Source organism: Passer domesticus, chromosome 5 (genome assembly GCF_036417665.1).
Source record: "Passer domesticus isolate bPasDom1 chromosome 5, bPasDom1.hap1, whole genome shotgun sequence".
Lineage (NCBI taxonomy): Eukaryota > Metazoa > Chordata > Aves > Passeriformes > Passeridae > Passer > Passer domesticus.
The window spans coordinates 2938220-2957097 of NC_087478.1; the positions used below are offsets into that span (position 1 = coordinate 2938220).

At 45.9% G+C, this 18878-nt stretch overlaps 1 protein-coding gene across 3 annotated transcripts in view; it reads right to left on the minus strand.

Annotated features, from left to right (window-relative positions):
• The window catches only part of SFMBT2 (Scm like with four mbt domains 2), a 108082-nt gene extending 89479 nt beyond the window's left edge, over positions 1-18603 (minus strand). Inside the window, exons 1-3 of one of the 3 annotated variants that reach the window (XM_064421713.1) lie at positions 18417-18603; positions 5279-5439; positions 168-262 (exon numbers count right to left, since the gene is read on the minus strand). In XM_064421713.1, coding sequence (XP_064277783.1) covers positions 168-262; positions 5279-5384 — 201 coding nt within the window. In that variant the 5' untranslated portion in view covers positions 5385-5439; positions 18417-18603. Of the gene's footprint in view, positions 1-167; positions 263-5278; positions 5440-17679; positions 17828-18416 lie in introns of those variants that run through there. The other 2 variants (XM_064421712.1, XM_064421714.1) reach the window with 2 other exon arrangements.
• Positions 18604-18878: the final 275 nt, after the last annotated feature.

An 18878-nucleotide genomic window follows, 5' to 3' on the forward strand; every position in this document is an offset into this window, starting at 1 on the left:
GTTTTCCATCCCTGCAGCTCCTTTAGCCCTACAAAACAAGCCACAAAATTACGTGGAGACACACTCTCCCCAAAATGGGAAGACTCCACTGCAGTTCTCCAGGGAGCCCCTGAAAACCAGAAGAGGGAACGTGTACAACACCCACGAGGCTCAGAGGGAGCACATACATGTTTGAAGGAGGTGTGGGGAGCAGCATTGGCTCCTGTTTCCTCCAGGAACTCGTCCCAGTTGAAGTCTGCATCCTCAATGCTGGAGCCCTCATCTGTTCAAAAGCAAAAGAAAAAAAAAATTAAAATGAGGGAAAGAAAAGCAGTCTAAAACACAGCCAAAGAAGGCAAAAGTTGTGTCAAAGAGTTCAGGGTGATAATAGCAACCAGTATAAACACCAACAGAAGGGAAAACAGAAAGCCTGCTCTGAGGATCTGTGTTTTGACCAGCTCTTGCTATGAATTCAGCAGGCTCTAGGGTTTTAGCAGCCAACACTGAGACCAGACATGACTCTGCTTCCATGGCAGTGGGGGCACAAAACTGTCACACACTGCAAGAGGCACTTGGGCTCTTTTATTTTGCATTTGGTGACTCCCTGCCTGCCACCACCACCGAGGTGCAATGAATGTCCTTGTGCCCTCACAGTGCTCCCCCAGCACTGGTGACTGCAGCAGTGCCCCAGGGATAAATTAGAAGATGTTTCTGTTGGCTGAGCCATGTGTAGAACAAACACTCCAACCCTTGGGTGAGTGAGACCCACTCTCACTCCTGCCACCCCTTCTCCTCCTTCCTCAGCATCACTGCATCCATAAATTTCAGATAAACCCCTTTTCCCCATGGCTACAGCTGCTTTCCCCAAACCTCACTAGACCCCCCCTACTGCCTTCTAATTGTCTGCTCCCCTTCAAATTTGGGGCTCTGTGTCCTCTCTCCCCCACACAATCCCTCCCCACAGCAAGGGCTGGACCACTCCTTCTTTCCTTCCTTTTAAACCACACTGAGGCAGAGCCAAGACCCCAAACCATCCCTGAAACGCACCCAGCAATAATTAAAAATAAATCTTCTTTCACTTACAGAAAATCAGCCAAATCTGATTGTTTTCATTTTGTTCCCAAGCAATCTTGCAAGGCCAGTTTCATCCCCAGAGCAAAAATATTTACAGTCTAGCAATGAGCTCTTTGCAATAAGCATTTATCAGGCAAACTCTGCGAGACCCTTTACCTGCCCCAGCATTCATCAGTGTGGTCATGATGTAATTAAAGTGACTCATGACAAACTGAATTAAGAACCCTCCCCAGACAGTTTTATGAAGAAAAAGGCTAGGTTAATTTATTGCAATTATTGCTACAGGTCTCCAGTTTCCAGGACCAGAGAAAATTATGTTGTGCAGGGGGAATCTCTCATTATTAAAAGGGGAAGACACAGTTTTTATTTGCTGCCTGTGGCACCAGACCCATATAGGTGAGGGAGAAAAAAAGGGGATCAGAAGAGGGTTTTTGAGACAGAGCTGGTGGAGGGTAAAGATCTGTCTGGGAGTTCAAAGCTGAGCTGTCAACACTATTAAACACTTGCACGCTGCTGCATCAAGTCTGACTCCTCACCCTAAACTCAAATCATCTTCTTAAATATGGAGATGAAAATCAACATTTACTCCAGCGATAAAGAGGCTACCAAATGACTCTTCAACTCAGCAAGAAATAACCCAATTCCATGATTACAATCCAAAAATAGACAAATTCATGGCAGAATAAGGAATGGGCTTTGTTTTGATTTTTGCAATGACTGCAAAAAGCTCCAGGCTCAGAAGCTGGCTCTACTTGAGCTATCTGACCCAGAATGAGGGGTTTGTTCAACCTTGACTGAATGATAAGCCACAACTTAACCACAAGGTAGGAGCTTGGTGGAAAAATTCTGTATCATGCAGGCAGGCAATTTAGATGAACAGGGATATTTTTCAGCCTTCGTGCCTGCAACCCTGCAGAGTTAATGTTACAGAGAAGAGCTGTGTGCAGAGATTTCAAAGGCTGAGCCTCTAAAACCAAGTCCATAAGTAGATGGGCAGGTGTGATTATCCACTCCAGGCTTAAAATTGCTTAAGCAACTTTTTACCATGAGCTCAACCAATCCCCATCCCATCAAAGGTCAGAAACACCTGACATGAAAAGCTTGAAGTGCATCATCTCCTCTGCCTCATCTCTCCCTGATACCTCTGTCTGTGGGGTTGGGATGGAATTTTCCAACAATCCCAAGGGCATCTCCACCTCAGGACATGGCCAGGACATTTGGAACAGTCTGCAAAGGGCAGTGGCGGAGTCACCATCCCTGGGGGGATTTAAAACATTAACACAGAGATGTGGCATGTGGGGACATGGCTTAGGGTGTGCTCTTGTCAGTGCTGGGGGAATGGTTGGACCCAAAGCTCTTTTCCAATCTAAATAACTCTGTGATTCTGTGACTTCCAGGTCAGCCCTGGGCTCTCTTCTCTCCTGGTCAGGCACTTCTGTCACAGTCATATTTTCTGGAAAAATCCCTTTGCCCAAGATTCTTCTCCTGGGAAGCTGAGAAGCCTCAGAGAAAAAGGGAAACAATAATTATCTGATTTGCTTCTCCTGTGTTTTGCTGCTTTGAAATATGTTTGGACATTGTTTATCCGACAGGTGATTGTTTCATTGGTTTCATGTGAGTTGCTTTGACTTAATGGCCAGTCAGGGTCGGGGCTCTGGGGAGAGAGTCACGAGTTTCATTATTATCTTTTTAGCATTCTGTAGCATCCTTTCTGTATTCTTTAGTATAGTATAGTATTATTTAATATAATATAGTAAAATAATAAATTAGCCTTCTGAGAACATGGAGTCAGATCCATCATTCCTCCCTTCGTCTGGGAACCCCACAAATACAATGCACTTCCACGTCAGAGCATTTCCCTTTCCCTCAGCCCAGGATGCTCTCTGTGCACTCTGTTTTTATTTGTTTTTGCTCTCATCCCCTGTGTGAGTCAAGGCAAGTCTCTCCTTCAGCACGTGTCTCCTTTTCTCCAGCCCTCCTCAGCAGTCTTACAGGAAAGGTTCACTCCACAGAGGTTTTCAGTTCAGTGCATCATCCCCAGCCCTTGCAAGGCCCAATGTCTCCAGGCAGGTCAGAGTCTTCTCCAGAATTTGTAAAAAGCTTTTTAACAAGTATAAATAGATGCTAGTTATGGATGCATCAAGTCCTTCACAACCTTATTAACCCTGACCTTCTCTGCCACAGACCAGCACAGAAACTCTCACTGGCAGGTTCTTTCACATGCTGCCCAGCAAAACTCACACCACCACCTGCTGAATAAAATGCCACCCAGATCTCTCCTTTCTAAACCCAAATAAAGAGGCTTCAATGCCCAGAGGCAAGGCAGAGTGAGAGCTGCAGCCTTCCCTGGCTGTCAGCTCATTCCTCTCTGACACATCACCAGCCTGGCTCCTCTACCATGTTTTATCTGCAGACTTTATCAGGAAATTACTTTTACAAGGTCTGTAAAAATAATGTCAGAGCACTCATTTATCACAGCATCAGCGGTTTATTTTGCTTCATTTCACCACAACACATTCTGAAGGGACTGTATGTTTTCAAAATGGTTTTTCAATGGACTTTGTTCCCTGCTGGAATTCTGGCAGGGGGGCACCCAGAGCAGACACAGAGTGGCACAGGGATGGGACCAGCCCAAAGAACCCAACACCACCCACACCTGCAACAGGGCTGCACACAAATCTCCTCATCCATCACAAAAACCCAACTGCTGAGGAGCACAGGACACCCTGAAAGGTGATAAATCTGGCATTAAACCTATTTTACATACCAGCTCCCTTTCCAATTATTGGTACTTAGGTCCAGAGCTTTTTCTTAATGAAAGAGTCAAGGCTGGCTGGTTTGCAATACGGTGATGTATAAACAAGCCCAGGATGACAAATAAAATCAACAAGTCATTATCTGTGAGCCTCTCAATGGCTTTAAAGTGCTCATGCACTGACATGATAAAAATGCAACTGTTCCAGCTGTTAACAGCCCCCTGGAATGTTCAGCTATGGAAAAGAAAAGGGATAAAATACCCAAACCCTGTGGCCCCAGAAATACTGATTTTTAATTTTTTTCCCCCAGGCTTCACTGTAGGAGAAAGTATTTAAGGCAAATTGCTTAGACATCTTATTTATAGCACACAGATACACATACATGACTTTTTGAGTGAACAGAGCACTGAAATGCTCCCACAACAGGTGTGGGGAGAGGGAGACACACAGACACCTGATCAACCACAAACCTCTGGCACAGCCTTGGGAGAACCATCAAAATCCTTATCCCCATCACAGTTTAGGCATTGCAAGCCAGTTCTCCTCATTCCCAAAAAAAAAGTCTATGGTTGGCCAACTGAATCTCATCTTAGAGATTCCAACCACTCAACCACAGATAAAAATAGATCCAGTGGCGACTAGACCAGCCCAGATGTGTCCACTCTGGAAATCCAAGGATCTGGTGTCCAAGGAAACATGAAAATCACTGAGCTGCTACAAGAAGTGAGGAAACTGATGGCTGAGTGGCCAAATTTCTGACATGCTGAGGGAGAAGCAGGGAAAACCTTGGCTTCAGAAAGAAAGTAGGTTAGGTCTAGCCATAGTGTACTTTTTCATCATATGACACAGTCTCCTCCTGCTAAGACTGGATATGGGAAGTTAAAGTACCTGAATCCATGAAAAATCACCAGAATGTAGCATTTACTTTTCTGCATCTACCACAGAACACCCAAATTTAGCACAGCAGATCCTGACACCTTCAGAAGCCCATCCCAGAGCACTACAAAGCATCCAGTCACGAGCACATGGACAACATGTGACAGCTCTCCTCAGTGTTGGTGAAACCCCCTCACCTGAAGCACTCAAAAAAACAGTGAAGGAAATTAGGGGGAAGGTCAAAACAAAGGAGAAATGCTGTAAAATTCTGAATGTTTGTTCTGTCTCTCTTTACCACAAAATTTCAACAGAATAAAAAATGGTGGGGAAGATGGGAGCACACAACATGATGCCTTGGGAAAGGTTTTCCATGTCTGACTGTTTAAATTTTGAATAGCTGATACCTACTGCAGATGAGGTCCAGAAGAGGAAAAGCTCCTATTTCCCATCCATCACAGGACACAGTCCAATCCTTAAGACCCAAAAAAGGGCTTGGAGCTGTACAACCCTTCCCAACGCCTCCCTGGCTCCCAGCTCTGCCAGTGAGGAGCTGCAGCAGTGACAAGGACCCGTGGGGGTGAAGGGGAGCTCACCTGAATCAAACTGCTCCTCATCACCGTTGGCTGGGCTGGGATCCTTCTCTGGGGAGAGCTGCTGGGTCTCTCTCATGCTGGCAATGAAGGATGCCCTCGTCTCCATGGCTCAGAGGAAGTGGCTTGGCCTTCCTAATGCATCCTGCAGCAAGGAGGACAAGCTACAAGGAAAATGAAAAAAAAAAACCAAAAAAACAACAATGAATGATTTATTGTACACCAACCCATTCCCTCAGCATTTCCTGATGGTTTTCATGCCACCCCATCTTGATACAGCTGGAATGAAAGACCTCAGAGGTCTTTTACAACCTAAACAATTCTATGACTCTCTGATGGTGACCCTTCCATCCTGCTCGTCTCCAGCCTGCAGCTGGGGTTGGATGAAAACCACAACTATCATATCATATCATATCATATCATATCATATCATATCATATCATAAGAGCAACAGCAAAAATAATGACAAGAGAGAAGATAATAAGGCAATAAACAGCATCAGAGGTTTCACATCTCGAAGTTCCCTCCAGCTCACCAACAGAGAGAGAAGGATGAGCCCACAAGGCAGCACAACCCATGCTAAAAAAACCACCTCCACCATCTTCCAGCCATTTCAGCCCTTGATTTCCAGTTTTTGATGCTGTGTGAGATGTATCTCACTCCATAAATATTCAAACTTCCAAAGAGGGAGATTTGTGATAATGAAACAGAGGAAACACTGAAACAAAAACACTCATGAGAAAGAGACTGGAGTAACTCTAAAAAATAAAACTGAGCAGGCAAAATCCAGATACCTTCATGAAATAGTGCTGGCTGCAACTGTTTATTGAGAACTGACCTAAGGTAACTGTACCAGTTTTAACATGCAGGGCAGGAAATACTAGCTGATTTTAAATTGGGTTGTGTTAGCAGAGGAGCTTCTTCTAGCAGGTGTGACCATAGTAAATTCAAAGCTGAATACAAACACAAAGAAAGGAAAAACAGTATGAGGAAGGGCACCCAGGCTGATCAGATCTTGCATCAGACACCAGACTAAATGAGAACTGCATTTCCAGGCACACTAAGCCACCAGACAAGCAATACCCCGAGAAACACCTTTAGGAGCAGATGAAAAACAACTCCAAAGTGAGCTTTTCAGTAAAACTCTGAGATGCTGATGAATTACGAGGTGTCAAAGGACGACTGAAAAAGAGAAACCAAGAGCTGGGGTTATGGGCACAGAGGGAAGCAGCTATTCACACAAGATATGCTAAAGCAAAGCCAGGCAGTAGGGAAGGTGTGTGTCCAGAATATCTGATGGGGAGGACTGGTCCTGCTTATTAGAGGAGCCTCCAGATCCTGCAGGACACAGAGGACTGTGCCAAATGCTCTGCAAAATGTGTGACTAAAAGTAGGAAAGAAGTTTACTGCCAGAGGCCAGGCAAAGCAGGATGTAATAAGATGGTAAAAATATATGGGATTTTTTCAACTTTTACTACTCTGGAGGCATATTCTAGAAGACTAGATATGATGGTTATAAAATAGAAAGGAGGAGAGTGTTCTGCCGTGGATTTCTCACTCCCAGTTTTTAAGGCCGCTCCTATGGCAATTTAAAAGAAGAAATGGATGTGTGTGAGCAGTTATATCAGAACTGAAAAAGATGAGGAGCATGTCAAGCGTCTGATATCCATTAGATGGACCATGGTGGAAATGTCTGCTGGGGCAATCACAGCTGCAATTAAAACCTGCAAAAACTAGAGATGTTTCACCAAAAAAATCACTGATGGAAGCAAATTACCAAGGCAGGTGATTCAACCTCCACCAAAGGCTGTTCAGGCAAAGTTAGAAATTTATGTTCCCCAGCCCAAAGGAATCTGCTAATGAAAGAAAAAAGGAGTATTTTAAAAAATGAAGATCATAACCCAGCTTAGAGCAATATGGTTGTTCAGAGTGCTCAGCAAATTTTAAGTCCTCCACAAATATGACCCTTTCCCCACTGCCACGGCCACTCCAGCACTACATCTTTATTCTTTGTTGACATGAGACTTGCTAATGAATTAAGTGTATTATAGACTCCGAGCATTCTGAGTGCAGCTAACCTCAGAACATGCACATCACTCATCCCCAGTGTATATTAAGTTTCAATTAACCATGAAACTAGAAGCAGTCAGTTTACTGAAAGTCAAAAAAAAAAAACCCCACTTCTCCTTTGATAGAGATGCTCCGTAAATATAATTAATAATAAATTAGCTAAGTATCAGGACTTTACATCAAGCTTGTTAAATGTGAGAGGAGGGGAGATGCCAGCTGAAGTTAAACCTTGGGGGATGTGGCTGCTTTAATTTTGCCTGGGACCAGACAAGGATGGAAGATAACCTGGGTCTACCAAAAAAATGCAAAAAACGGAGAGAAACAGAGGTATCAATTTAAACACAACAAATCCATCATCTTAAAGAGAGCTCAGGGGTAACAATATAAATACCAAGAAGAAACATAATCCTCTCAGTATTGTAGTTAAATCTTGTGATGCTTCTATGATGCTGATAAAACAGAGTTATGAGCTGACAAAAAGCTGAAGGTGCCCAATCAGACAATAACATTATTTGCCTTTTTTTTTTTTTCACAGCCAAGCCCCAAATCTGCCACCAGACCCATGAGAGGGACTTAAACCTCTGGATAATGGAATTTCCCACCAGAAATGGAAAATGGACGGGCAAATCATCAGGAACCTGCCCAAGGTGTCAGCAACACAAGTGGGACCCATCCTCAGTGGCCCCATCTGGGACTGGGTTTGAGCTCACTTCAATTAAAAGGGGGAAATACAGAATCTCTGAGGCACATTCAGCAACGTCAACATTTTTGGGGTTTTCAACTCTATTTTAATGTATTTTTTGCTTAAGCTATGGACAACTTTACTGACTTTGAAACGTCATGTTTCAAACAGCATCCACATCCCAAGGAAGCTGGATCTATCAGAGGCCATTACTTGGTTTATTTTGGGAATAATAAGTTTACCAGTTATGGTAGGAGAGCACGTCAGTATTTTCCCAACAGCATGTGACAATGAGACCAAACTCCTATGCAAACACCAGCCTCAAAACAGCACTGAGCTTTAGTGTTGATATAACTAACTAGCAAAGAAAGCTGACACAGGGTATTAATTTTTCACTTCTTATTAATTGCTGCTAATTAACACTTCAAACAGAGTCCCCAGCCATACTGCTAACAGTAGCACACTGGCTGGCCTGCAATCATCAGCATTACACGAGCAGCACACACCGCTGTACTCCAATTCCTCTGCCAGTGTGAAATCCACTGGAAACCAAATCAAGGACCACAAGCCAGCCTGGGAACAAGGTGATGGGAAACAGCACCAAAAGAGGCTCAAGGTGACATTACAACAGGCAGAAGCACAAAGGAAAATCCCATGAAATGCATGTGAAGGAGCAGGGAGGGGGGAAATTCCCTGGTTTCAGATCCCTTGCTCATTGTTTCTGCACAGTGGTGGCTCAGACAGATCCGATTCTTCCCCCCACGCAGCTCCCATTCCCTTGGCATTTAATTCAGATCCAAGCTCTTAACTCACAGGCAGGAAAAGCCAGGCAATATAATAAAGAATCTCTTTTATTTCCTTCTTCCCACGGCTGTCAGTCTCAGCCCTGCCTTTATCTCCAACGTGCTGCCTTGTCATCAATATTGGCTCTTTGTACAAGCACAGCATTGGCTTCCTCACACCATTTTACACTTCTCATCCCCTGTCAGCTCCATCCTGGTTTTTCTTCCTTTGGAGTGATCCTCTGTAGGGAGAGGTCCCTTGCCCACACACAAATCCAGCAGCCCTAGGGCTCTTCCTTAAAGCTACTCCTGAAAAACTTACTTTCTCCCTCCAAAGCATGCTTGGTTAATCAGGATTGACACAAAGACAAAAAAGATCCTGCATCCTTAAAACCTCCAGCCTGAACAGTGAACCAGGTGTGCCAATGCAATGCTGAGTCCCGAATGGTGGAGAAATAAATTTCCTTGCTTTCCCAGTGATCTGGGATTGATTTTGGGCCCTCCAAAATCCAGCAACAGACACGGACTGGAGACGGTCCCACCTCTCAGCACGGTGACACTTGAGAGTGACAGCAGGGTCAGAGAATCACAGAATGTCCTGAGATGGAAACGACCCACCAGAATCATCAAGACAACCCCAACAATCCTAGCACGTGCCTGAGAATGTTGTCCAAACACTTTATGGTCTCTGTCAGGCTTGGTGCTGTGACCAATTCCCTGGGGAGCCTGTTCCAGTGCTCAGCCACCCTCTGGAGGGAGCACCTCTTCCAAACACCCAGCCTAAACCAAGCCAAGAAAAATCACATCCTGACTGATTTAATTTCAGACACCTGAAATTCAGACGAGATGAACAACCCCCAGGGGGTTCCTGTTCTTGCACAGCACCTGCTAATGTTTTAAATATCCAGATTTCCCAGCAGACAGGCTGCATCAGTCATAGAATGGTTTGGATTGGAAGAAGCCATAAAGATCACCAGGTTCCAACCCTGCTGCCATGGGCAGGACACCTTCCACCAGACCAGTGAAGGGACATGCTCAATGCCATGTGGTCCTCATCCTGTTTGTGGAGCAGGATGAAGGGGATCTCATCCTGTGGGATATGATCCAGGATGCATTGCTGTGACAGCCTGGCACAATGCTCACATCCCTGAGCATCTGCACAATGCAGTGGAAGCTCATTGAAAAGGGATATTGAACACATCAAGTAAGTTTCACCTCCTAGAAAAACAGCTTGTCTCTCCTCTCTGACAAAGTACCAGTTGGAAACCTTTAAAGGACCTTTTCTTTCAAATTCCTGTGAGGGTTTTTTTATTATTTATTTGAGAGCTTCCCTCGCCAAATGTTTTCACTTATATCAACTGACAATTTCTCTTTCATACTGAAGACCCCACAGGATTTTAATAAGGGAAATTTACTGCTTTGAACAGCTCTCTGTTGCACTCTGGGGTGGAAGAAACAAATCCCATGTACTCTGGAGAACCAGGAATGTTCACAATATTCAAATACATAAGAAACAGCTGAATGGGGAAAGAACAGAATCTGTTTTCCATGTTCTTGGTGGACTGAAGAAGGCAGCTGGGTTGGAACTGCAGGGAGGGAACAGGATTTGGGCAAGAGAAGAAATCACTTACAATGAATTTGGTGAAGAAGTGGGATACACTGTGGGAAGGGCACAGAGCTCTGCTTTTTGGAGGAGTTGGGATGCTAATGTGCCCAGAAAGGGATCTTGGAAGAGTTAATCCTGCCCTGGGGTAAGGGGTGGTCAGTCCAAGATCCCTTCCAGTCACTGCTCCAGCCACTCAATGGGACTCATCTTTCTGCTCTTGAAGTCAGCATTTGTCCAGCAGCAGAAAATAAAAGAGTAAGCCTGGAGTGGAAACATGTAAAACCAGGAAACTAGGGAACCACCAGAGCAGGGATGGTCTGGATTCTCTATCTGAAAGTCAGAGAAGGAAAGGAACCAAACTTCTCTGAAGACACAAGGTGGAGGAGGGACTGTGCAAGGGGGTGGCAGCCCTGTAACTCAGCTGGTCCTTTTTCTCCTCTCTTCTTGCACTGGTGCCAAAAGCTTCACACTTTTGATGCCAACAGAGACAAACCTGTTCTACAAAGCAATTTTCTCATCCTCCCTACCTGGCACACTCCCGAGGCCGGGATACACACAGAGATAAATGGTAGCAAGATAAGATAACAGAAAGCAAAATAAACCTAATTAGAGACTGTTAACTTGTTTACAACAAAAAGCCCTGTGGTATCAAGAAAAGAAAGAGAAATGACAGACACCCAGGCTTGGGTACACACCACCCTCTCAGCTGTCTTGTGTGTAAATAAAACCTAAGGACTAGACATGGACTTCAAGCCAAAACCTGCCACAAACTTCTCGGAGGACTAGATCAAACCCCAAAAATTAAAGCACTTTTTCATTCAATTTGCCTTCTCCTGAGTGAGTTGGATGTTTTATAAGCAGGGGCAAGGGGGCATTGCTGCCCCTAGGTGCATTAAAAAAACATCTTTAAAGAAAGTTCAGGAAAAAACAAAAATTAACTGTTTCTTGGAAGGTGTTTTGAGCGTGGGAGCTCAGTGCAAGTGTAATATCAGGCTCCAGGATGCTTTGTTGGGATGGAGCATTACACCTGGATGTTTTGCAGCAGTGCTCATGTTCACACAAAAGGGAATCCAGTTTGTACTGCTACCTGTACTCCTGCCACTGCCCCTGGACATCCCCACCTTCAGCACCCCACAAAGCATGTCTGCCAAGGAGAGGGAGGTCAGCACACTCTAATCTTTCCTGTTTCCAGCTGTTCTGTCACCTAACAGGTGCCTGCAGCTCCTTCATGACTCAACAGGCAATTTCCACGATGTTTCCTTTGGTAAAGCACCTCTACCTGTGCTAAGCACCCAACATACACCAACTACTTGGAAACATGGCATATTTAAATCTGGGCATTTTCTAAAGCTGAACCAGGGCCATGAAGAAGATTGGGACAATGTCCTTGATGCCCTTTTTAACAGGAAAAAGGACTGCAAGGAAGAAGCACAGCAACAACCATGTGCAACACTCTCTCCTCTCCCACCTCTGTGCTTGAAATGGAGCTGAAACCAGGAAACCTTTGAGCTGGGTAACTTGGAGACACAGAGCTGCTTGATCATCCTGAGACACCTCATCTAGTCAGGCAAAATCACAGAACACAGTGGAATGGGCTGGAAAGGGCCTTAAAGATCATGGAGTTCCAACCCCCACCATGTGATGCTTATCACCTCGGAACAGCAGCCACATGGACCAAATTAATCAGTCAGACCCCCTGAGTGGGACCAATCAGCCCAGAGACAGAAGTCACCCAGCAGGAAACACAAAACACTGTTTTCACAGACTTAATTTAGAGCCCAATTCAGAAGTCCCTCATCAACCAAACTCCCATTGTCCAGGGCAATCAGTTCTGCCTTCTACGCCTTTGCAGCAGTCAAGAGTCATTCTCAAAAAAGAAAAAAAAAAAAAAAAAAAGATGCAAACCAGAATCCAGGAAACATCTGCCATCTGATTCCAACACTTTTTAGGAAAAAAATGACATTTTAGATCTTGGCAGTTTGGTTCATTTAAACAGCACAGCTGATCAGCACTTGGGCTTAGTCCTACACACGCTTACATCCCTGTCTGTGTTTCACATCCAGAAGCAGCTTCACTGACTGGCAGGATTTGCCAAAAAAAGACAAATTTAAAAAAGATCAAGCCCTCACAAGCATCTCCAGCCACCCCAGAGCACAGCAGCAGGGAGAGAAGGAACTTTCCCTTCGCCAAGCACATGTGAGGGCAGCCAGCAGAGCCCTGCCAAGGTCTATCCAGAACCAAACTGTGCAAGACATTTTAACTCCTGGAGTCCTACAAGTCACATTTACGGGGCTAATTCCACCCCATTTCTCCAAGGTCAAACAAACTGGATTCCCTTTTGTGTGAACACAAGAACTGCTGCAAAACATCCAGGTGTAATTATGCCTCACCACCATCCCAACAAAGCACCCTGGAGCCTGATCTTACACCTGCACTGAGCACCCAAAACACCTTCCAAGAACGAGTTAATTTTTGCTTTTTCCTGAACTTTCTTTAAAGATGTATTTTTGATGCACCTAGGAGAGTTATGGCTTTTTACCCAAAAGTCTCCACAAAGGACTTATGACCCTTTAAAGATCCTCAGCCTGAGGCTGTCCTGTCTGATCTCCTACACAGCAAGGGCAGGCATAATGTCACCTCCTGGATTTTAGGAGGGAATTCCACTTCCTTGCCAAGGAAATAAATGCAAGATTTTCTAATTAACTTTTATTCAAATTGAGTCTCAGAACTTTACCCAAGAAAAGATGACTCTTTTGCACAAGCCACCCAGTGATGCTAAGAGTATTAGTCATGAAAGCAGGAATTGGGAGTAAAAATAGCAAGGATTCTGCACATAATTTTTTTAAGCCTCACACCTACTCAGAACTGATCCCTGGGTCAGCTGTCAAGAGCTGCTTGGTTTTAGGCTTTTTTCTTCTTTCTTTTTATTACTATTTTATTTTAGATCAACACTTCTGATTCATAGAAATGGGAGTAACTGTGAACACATTTTCCAAATCAGCCTTCACAAGAATGCTTTGTTGAGGTCTTACAAAAGGCCAATCTCAAAATAAACTTTTTCAGGAGTTTTTTAAATGTCAGTGGAGAAGTCTTCGCTCTTATTTCTGTATTTCCTTATTTTGCAACTCAAACATTTTTAACGACTGCAGGAGTCATATCCCAAGACACAGAAAATAAAGGAAAGATAAATCTTTTGGCAAAAAAAAACCCCATATGATGGATTTGACAGGTTTCATCGGGGTTTGCCATGCAAAGATCAACAGTTTCAAATTATGAGTTTTAAGTATGGACAAGGTACCATCAACTACTCTAATCCCAAAATGTTACAATGGCAGAACAAACTCACATTTGCAGGTGGAATCACTATTATCAACAGCATTTCATTTTCAGCACTGAGGACCCTGCTGCATCAGCTGACAGACTCTGCATCAATACTCATAGTAATAAAATACTTCTGACACCTTCAGGTCATCTAAAGCATGGACCCTGTGGTCACCATATTATTGTTTTTGTGAATTCTCATGAACACACCTCTGGCTCCTCTGCTTCAAGTTTTGCCTATCTGTCAAAAGTTCTGGAGTTTTTCACAACTCCTTTGTTTTATGACTTGGACACAGTCAAGGACAAGCCACCTCCTTCAACCACCACCATCCTTGTAAACCTCCTCAGGTGCTCTCCCTGCCTCTGCTTACCCCACACCAACGTGAATTTAACCAGTGAAATGCCCTTGAAAACTCACAAAAACACAGAATGGTTTGAGCTGGAAGAGAACTTAAAGATCATCCCATTCCAGCCCCCTGCCATGGGCAGGGACACCTTCCACTATCCCAGGTGGCTCAGAGCCCCTTCCAACCCAGCCTTGGACACTTCCAGGGATCCAGGGACAGCCACAGCTTCTCTGGGCACCCTGTGCCAGGGCCTCCCCACCCTCCCAGCCAAGAATTTCTCCCCAATATCTGCTGGAAAAACAAGGTGGCACCTTCTCTACCATGTCCTGTCCTTCAGCAAGGTTAGCATCACACCCCCCACTCATCTCAGAGCAGCATCCCATGGCTCTGAAAGGCCAGAAACAGTGACCCAAAATGCACCAGCTCAGCACAGCACGAGCCAGGAGTAGGGGGAAAAGCATCCCCAGTTTAAAGTGTTGGCAGTTGTGGTGTTTACCCTATTTCTAGTAACACTTCCATAAAGTTTTAATAAATGCTTCATTAAAACATCAACTGCCTGTCCAGCCACTCAATTATCACTCATAATCACAGCTATATAACTGTATACTGTCTTCTGCAGATGTTCTTACATCTGTGCAAAACACACTCTCCACCTCTGCCACATGTAACATCTGCTGAATATTTGCAAACGTTTTCTCAATATAGAACTGAAACTATACTGCCTTGCTTATAATGTATTTACTGTCCCACTACCCTGTGCACCCCTTAAAAATCATTACAAAGGTATTCCCTTGCTGTGTACGAGGTACCAATCTCCCAACTGCTCTTTGCTGCATTTATTTAAATGGTTTTTAGATTTTCACTTAGTTAACAGATTACACCGAGCCTCCATCTTATCGCAGGAGTTATTAGGACCTAATCCTTTATAAGCATTGAAGTTATTAGACTTGTGAGGATATTTTCTTCCCTTTCATAAATAATCTGTTGGAGAGAGGGGACAAAAAAAAAAAAAGAGGGAAAAAGCCACTTGCATCCCTGCTCACCCACACAACAGTCCCAACCCCAAAGAAAGAACCTGCCTCACCTGCTCTTACTTTGCCAGCAACAAATGAAATAAAATCTGTTTTTACCTAAAGGCTTCTACAGAGGGAAAACAAATTCCACTAAATCCTGGCCAGTACCCTTTTCTGTGTAAGAAGAAGAAACTCCTTGGGGAAGGTTTACCCCAGGTTCAGAGGGATCTCCACAGACCTTTCCAAATCTTTTCCATCTCCACATCCCCATCACACAGGGGCACAAACTGATTTTAGAAGCTGTCCTGTCCAAGGGACAATAAAGTTGGGGATGGGGAGATGTATGGGAGGCAGAGAGGGAAAACACCTTCCCCTTCTGCAATGGCTCCATCCCTTCCCACCCCACAGAAAATCCCACTGCAGCTCTTGGGTTTTGCCATCCAAATCCCACCACAGTTTGATAACTGCCTTCTAAGCCTCTCTGCTTGTAATTAATGCCATTTTCTGCTATTTTGATAAGAAGTCACAATTTCATCCCCATCTTCTCCTCCACCACCATACCCTGCGATGTGAGTTTGCTGGATCCCTGAGCCAGCTTGGTCCTGGCAGCGGCTGGAGAAAGTGGGGGGAAACGGGGGGCTTGATGGATCAGAGCCCTTTTGGGATGGGAAATCTCACCCTGCACGACAATGTGTGCAAACAGCATCGCCAACCAGCCCTGCTAAACAAAACCACAGCGAGGTGCTGGGCAGCATCTCCAAGAGGCACAGGGAAATTGAGCAACAGAGATGCTCTTCAGCCACTCCTGGATTCTCCCTGGCTCCTCCATCCACACCCAGGCACTGACAGCCCGCGGTGCTGGAGCATCCCATTGCTTCCCACGCTTGAGAACACAGATGCTCCAAAGTTAACATCTCACAACCACAGTGGAACAGCAGCAGCACCCAAGTGCTCCCTGCACGGTATCAGGGAAGTTTTCCCTGCCTCCGAGGCAGCCTCGCTCCTCCACTCCCCTGGAAAATACATTTGGGAAAAAAAAAACAAAACAACGTATTGCAAGCAACTCGCGGAGAACTGCTGGGGTTTGAAGGGACGGAGAACTCTCTGCAAACTCCTTCTCTCGCTGTGCAAGAGCTGCGATTCGCTCCGTCCCCGCGGCGTTTCCAGGCTCTCTCTGCAGGAGATGCAGCTCGCACTGCCCGAATTTCCGCGTGGAGCAAACCCAGAGCGCTTTTTGCTAAACAAAAACATGCTAAAAGCGAAAAAAAAAAAAAAAACAAAAACCACCCCAGACATCCCTAGCTGTCTGCGCCCAGGAAGGTTTGACAGCTCCAACAGGACATCTCATCCCACGACATGTCTACAGCTAATGCAAAATAAATCAGCGCTCCGTCTCCCGGCGCATTATTTTATTTTTTTATTTTTTTCCCTCTCATGGCACGCCTGCGATTTTGGCATTCAAAGGCAAATCGGCCGCGGTTCCAACTCCACACATCCCTTTTCCCAGCACACACAAATGCCCCGGTACTTTTCCCACCGCCGGGACCTGCGGAGGAGGACCCCGAATTGCGGATCCCATCCTCATCCCTCCGCACCGAATTCACCAGTGCACCTCTCCGAGCAACAAAAGAGAGTTGGAGCAAACGCGTGGCACCCCGCCTTCCCTCTTTTCCCCCCCTCTCCAAATGTTTATTTGCAGTTTTTGAAGACACCTTAACCCGCCATGTTGAACAAGCTTTATAAATATTCATTTACCGCAGTTCGGGAGCGCTACGGGAAGATATGTCTAGATCAGGGCTGCACATTTTGGCACAGCTGATTGCTTTCTTCTCTTTTCTTTTCTTTTTTTTCCCCCTCCCTCTCGTCTCCTGCAGCAGCTTTTTTACCCCCCCCTCCTTTCCCCCTGCAGATTTCAGAAGAAACCCATCCGCACACCCAAAATAACTCTTTCCGAGAGATGTGCATCAGCCTCGCAATTCTGAAAGGAGGTCGCACGCGCGTTTGGCAGGAAAGCAGAAAAACGATCGGTATAACTTAAAAAAAAAATTCAAAAAATAAGGAGAAGATAGGTGGGGAAAGGGAATAACAGAAAAAAAAAAAAAAAAAAAAAAAAAGAAAAAATGAAGGGGGAAAAAGCAAAAAAAAAAAAATAAATAAAAAAGAGAAGGGGGAAAGGGAGGAGGGAGGGGAAGAAAGGGAAGGGGAAAATGAGAGCATCTAAACCGCGATCTGTGGAGGTAACAAGCGAGCCCCGAGCGGCAGCGCGGAGCCCCCCGGGCCGCGGGGCGCAGCCGGGCAGCGGCAGCCGCGCTGCGAGCGCCGGTCCCGGCCGGGGGCTCAGCCCCGGCACGCCAACACTTCCAACAACTCCACCGCGGGCTACCCTCGGAAAACGGGGGGGGGGAAACATCCACACCCATCTCCAACGCTTAAAAAAAATATTTTATAAAGAATTTTTAATACATCTTAGAAAGGGGAAAGCGACTCTCTCCACCCAAGCGCTGCCAAACCCGATAAATAAAATAAAGGGGAATGCCAGCCGGGAGGGCTTGGGAGGGGTGGCTGCCGGGCGCGGTGCCTTACCTGTGCGAGTTTGGCTTATTTGGGGGTGTTTTCCCCTTTTTTTGCCCCGCGGAGCGGTGCGCGGTGCTGCGCGGAGCGGAGCCCGGCCGTGCCTGCGCCCGCACCCGCGGCAGACTCATTCCAATATGGCATCCGCGCAGTGCGCATGCCTGCCGCTCTTTTTAGGGCTTTTTTTTCCCTCTTTCTTTCTTGCGTCTTTTTTTTTTTTTCTCTCCTTTTAATATTTAGCAGCCAACTCCTTCGCTGACCTTTTTTTCAGCAGTTTCAAGGCAAGGGTTTTTAAAAAAAAAATATATATATATATAAATAATCCGTCAAAATAATCACGCGCGCATCCCAGCCCACACCGCCCCGGGTGCTCCGCGCCCGCGGTGCCTCCGCGCTTCGAGCCGGGGATTTGGGCAGGGATGGAATCCACGCGTGGAAGCGATGCCGCGGTTCAGCGCTCCGCGATGCGCGGGGCAGCGCGCAGCGGCATCCCGGGCTGGCCGCCCGCGCCTTGAAATCACAAAACACCGTCAAATACCATCAAATACAAGGCTTCAACACCGGAGCGCTGCCGCCCGGCTTGCCCTCCCCACAACCTTTTATTTCGCTTTTCCTCCTCGTTTCGCGTCGCCAAGAAACTTCCAGGGAGGGAGGTGGGGGAAGGAGATGGGGGAAAGAGGGGAAGCAAAAAAATGCGGCGCATCCTTCAGCCCGCCCGCCCCCTCCGCTTCGCCGGGCTCCGGCATTACCTGTTTATTCCCTGTTGCAGAAAATAAATGAAATATATCACAAAAAGGCGGCGAAGGCACGAGGCGGGATGTAAAATCAACTGGTGTGCGCAGGGACACGCACAACTTTCCCTCCTTTGCTCCTCAGGTTGTCGGGTGGGATTTTTTTTTTTTTTTTGTCTTTGGGGTTATTTGATGGTTTTTCCTTCCTTTTTCACGGCGCTGCTGCGGGGGTGTTCGCACGTACAGCCACGCTGCGGGGTTTTTCAGATTGCACAGATATTCTGTTCTGCCCTCCCGAGAAAATCAGCCCCGCTGCAGGACTGGAAAATCATGCCACACTCCACTGCCCGTTCTCCCCGCCCGGCTGGTCCTGCCCTCGGGAAAGGGGTCAGAAAAATGCCCCGGGGTGGGAGGGATGGGGATAAAGCCCCGCTCCTGCAGCCGGGGTTTTTCGGGATGCTCCGACGCCTCACAGATCCC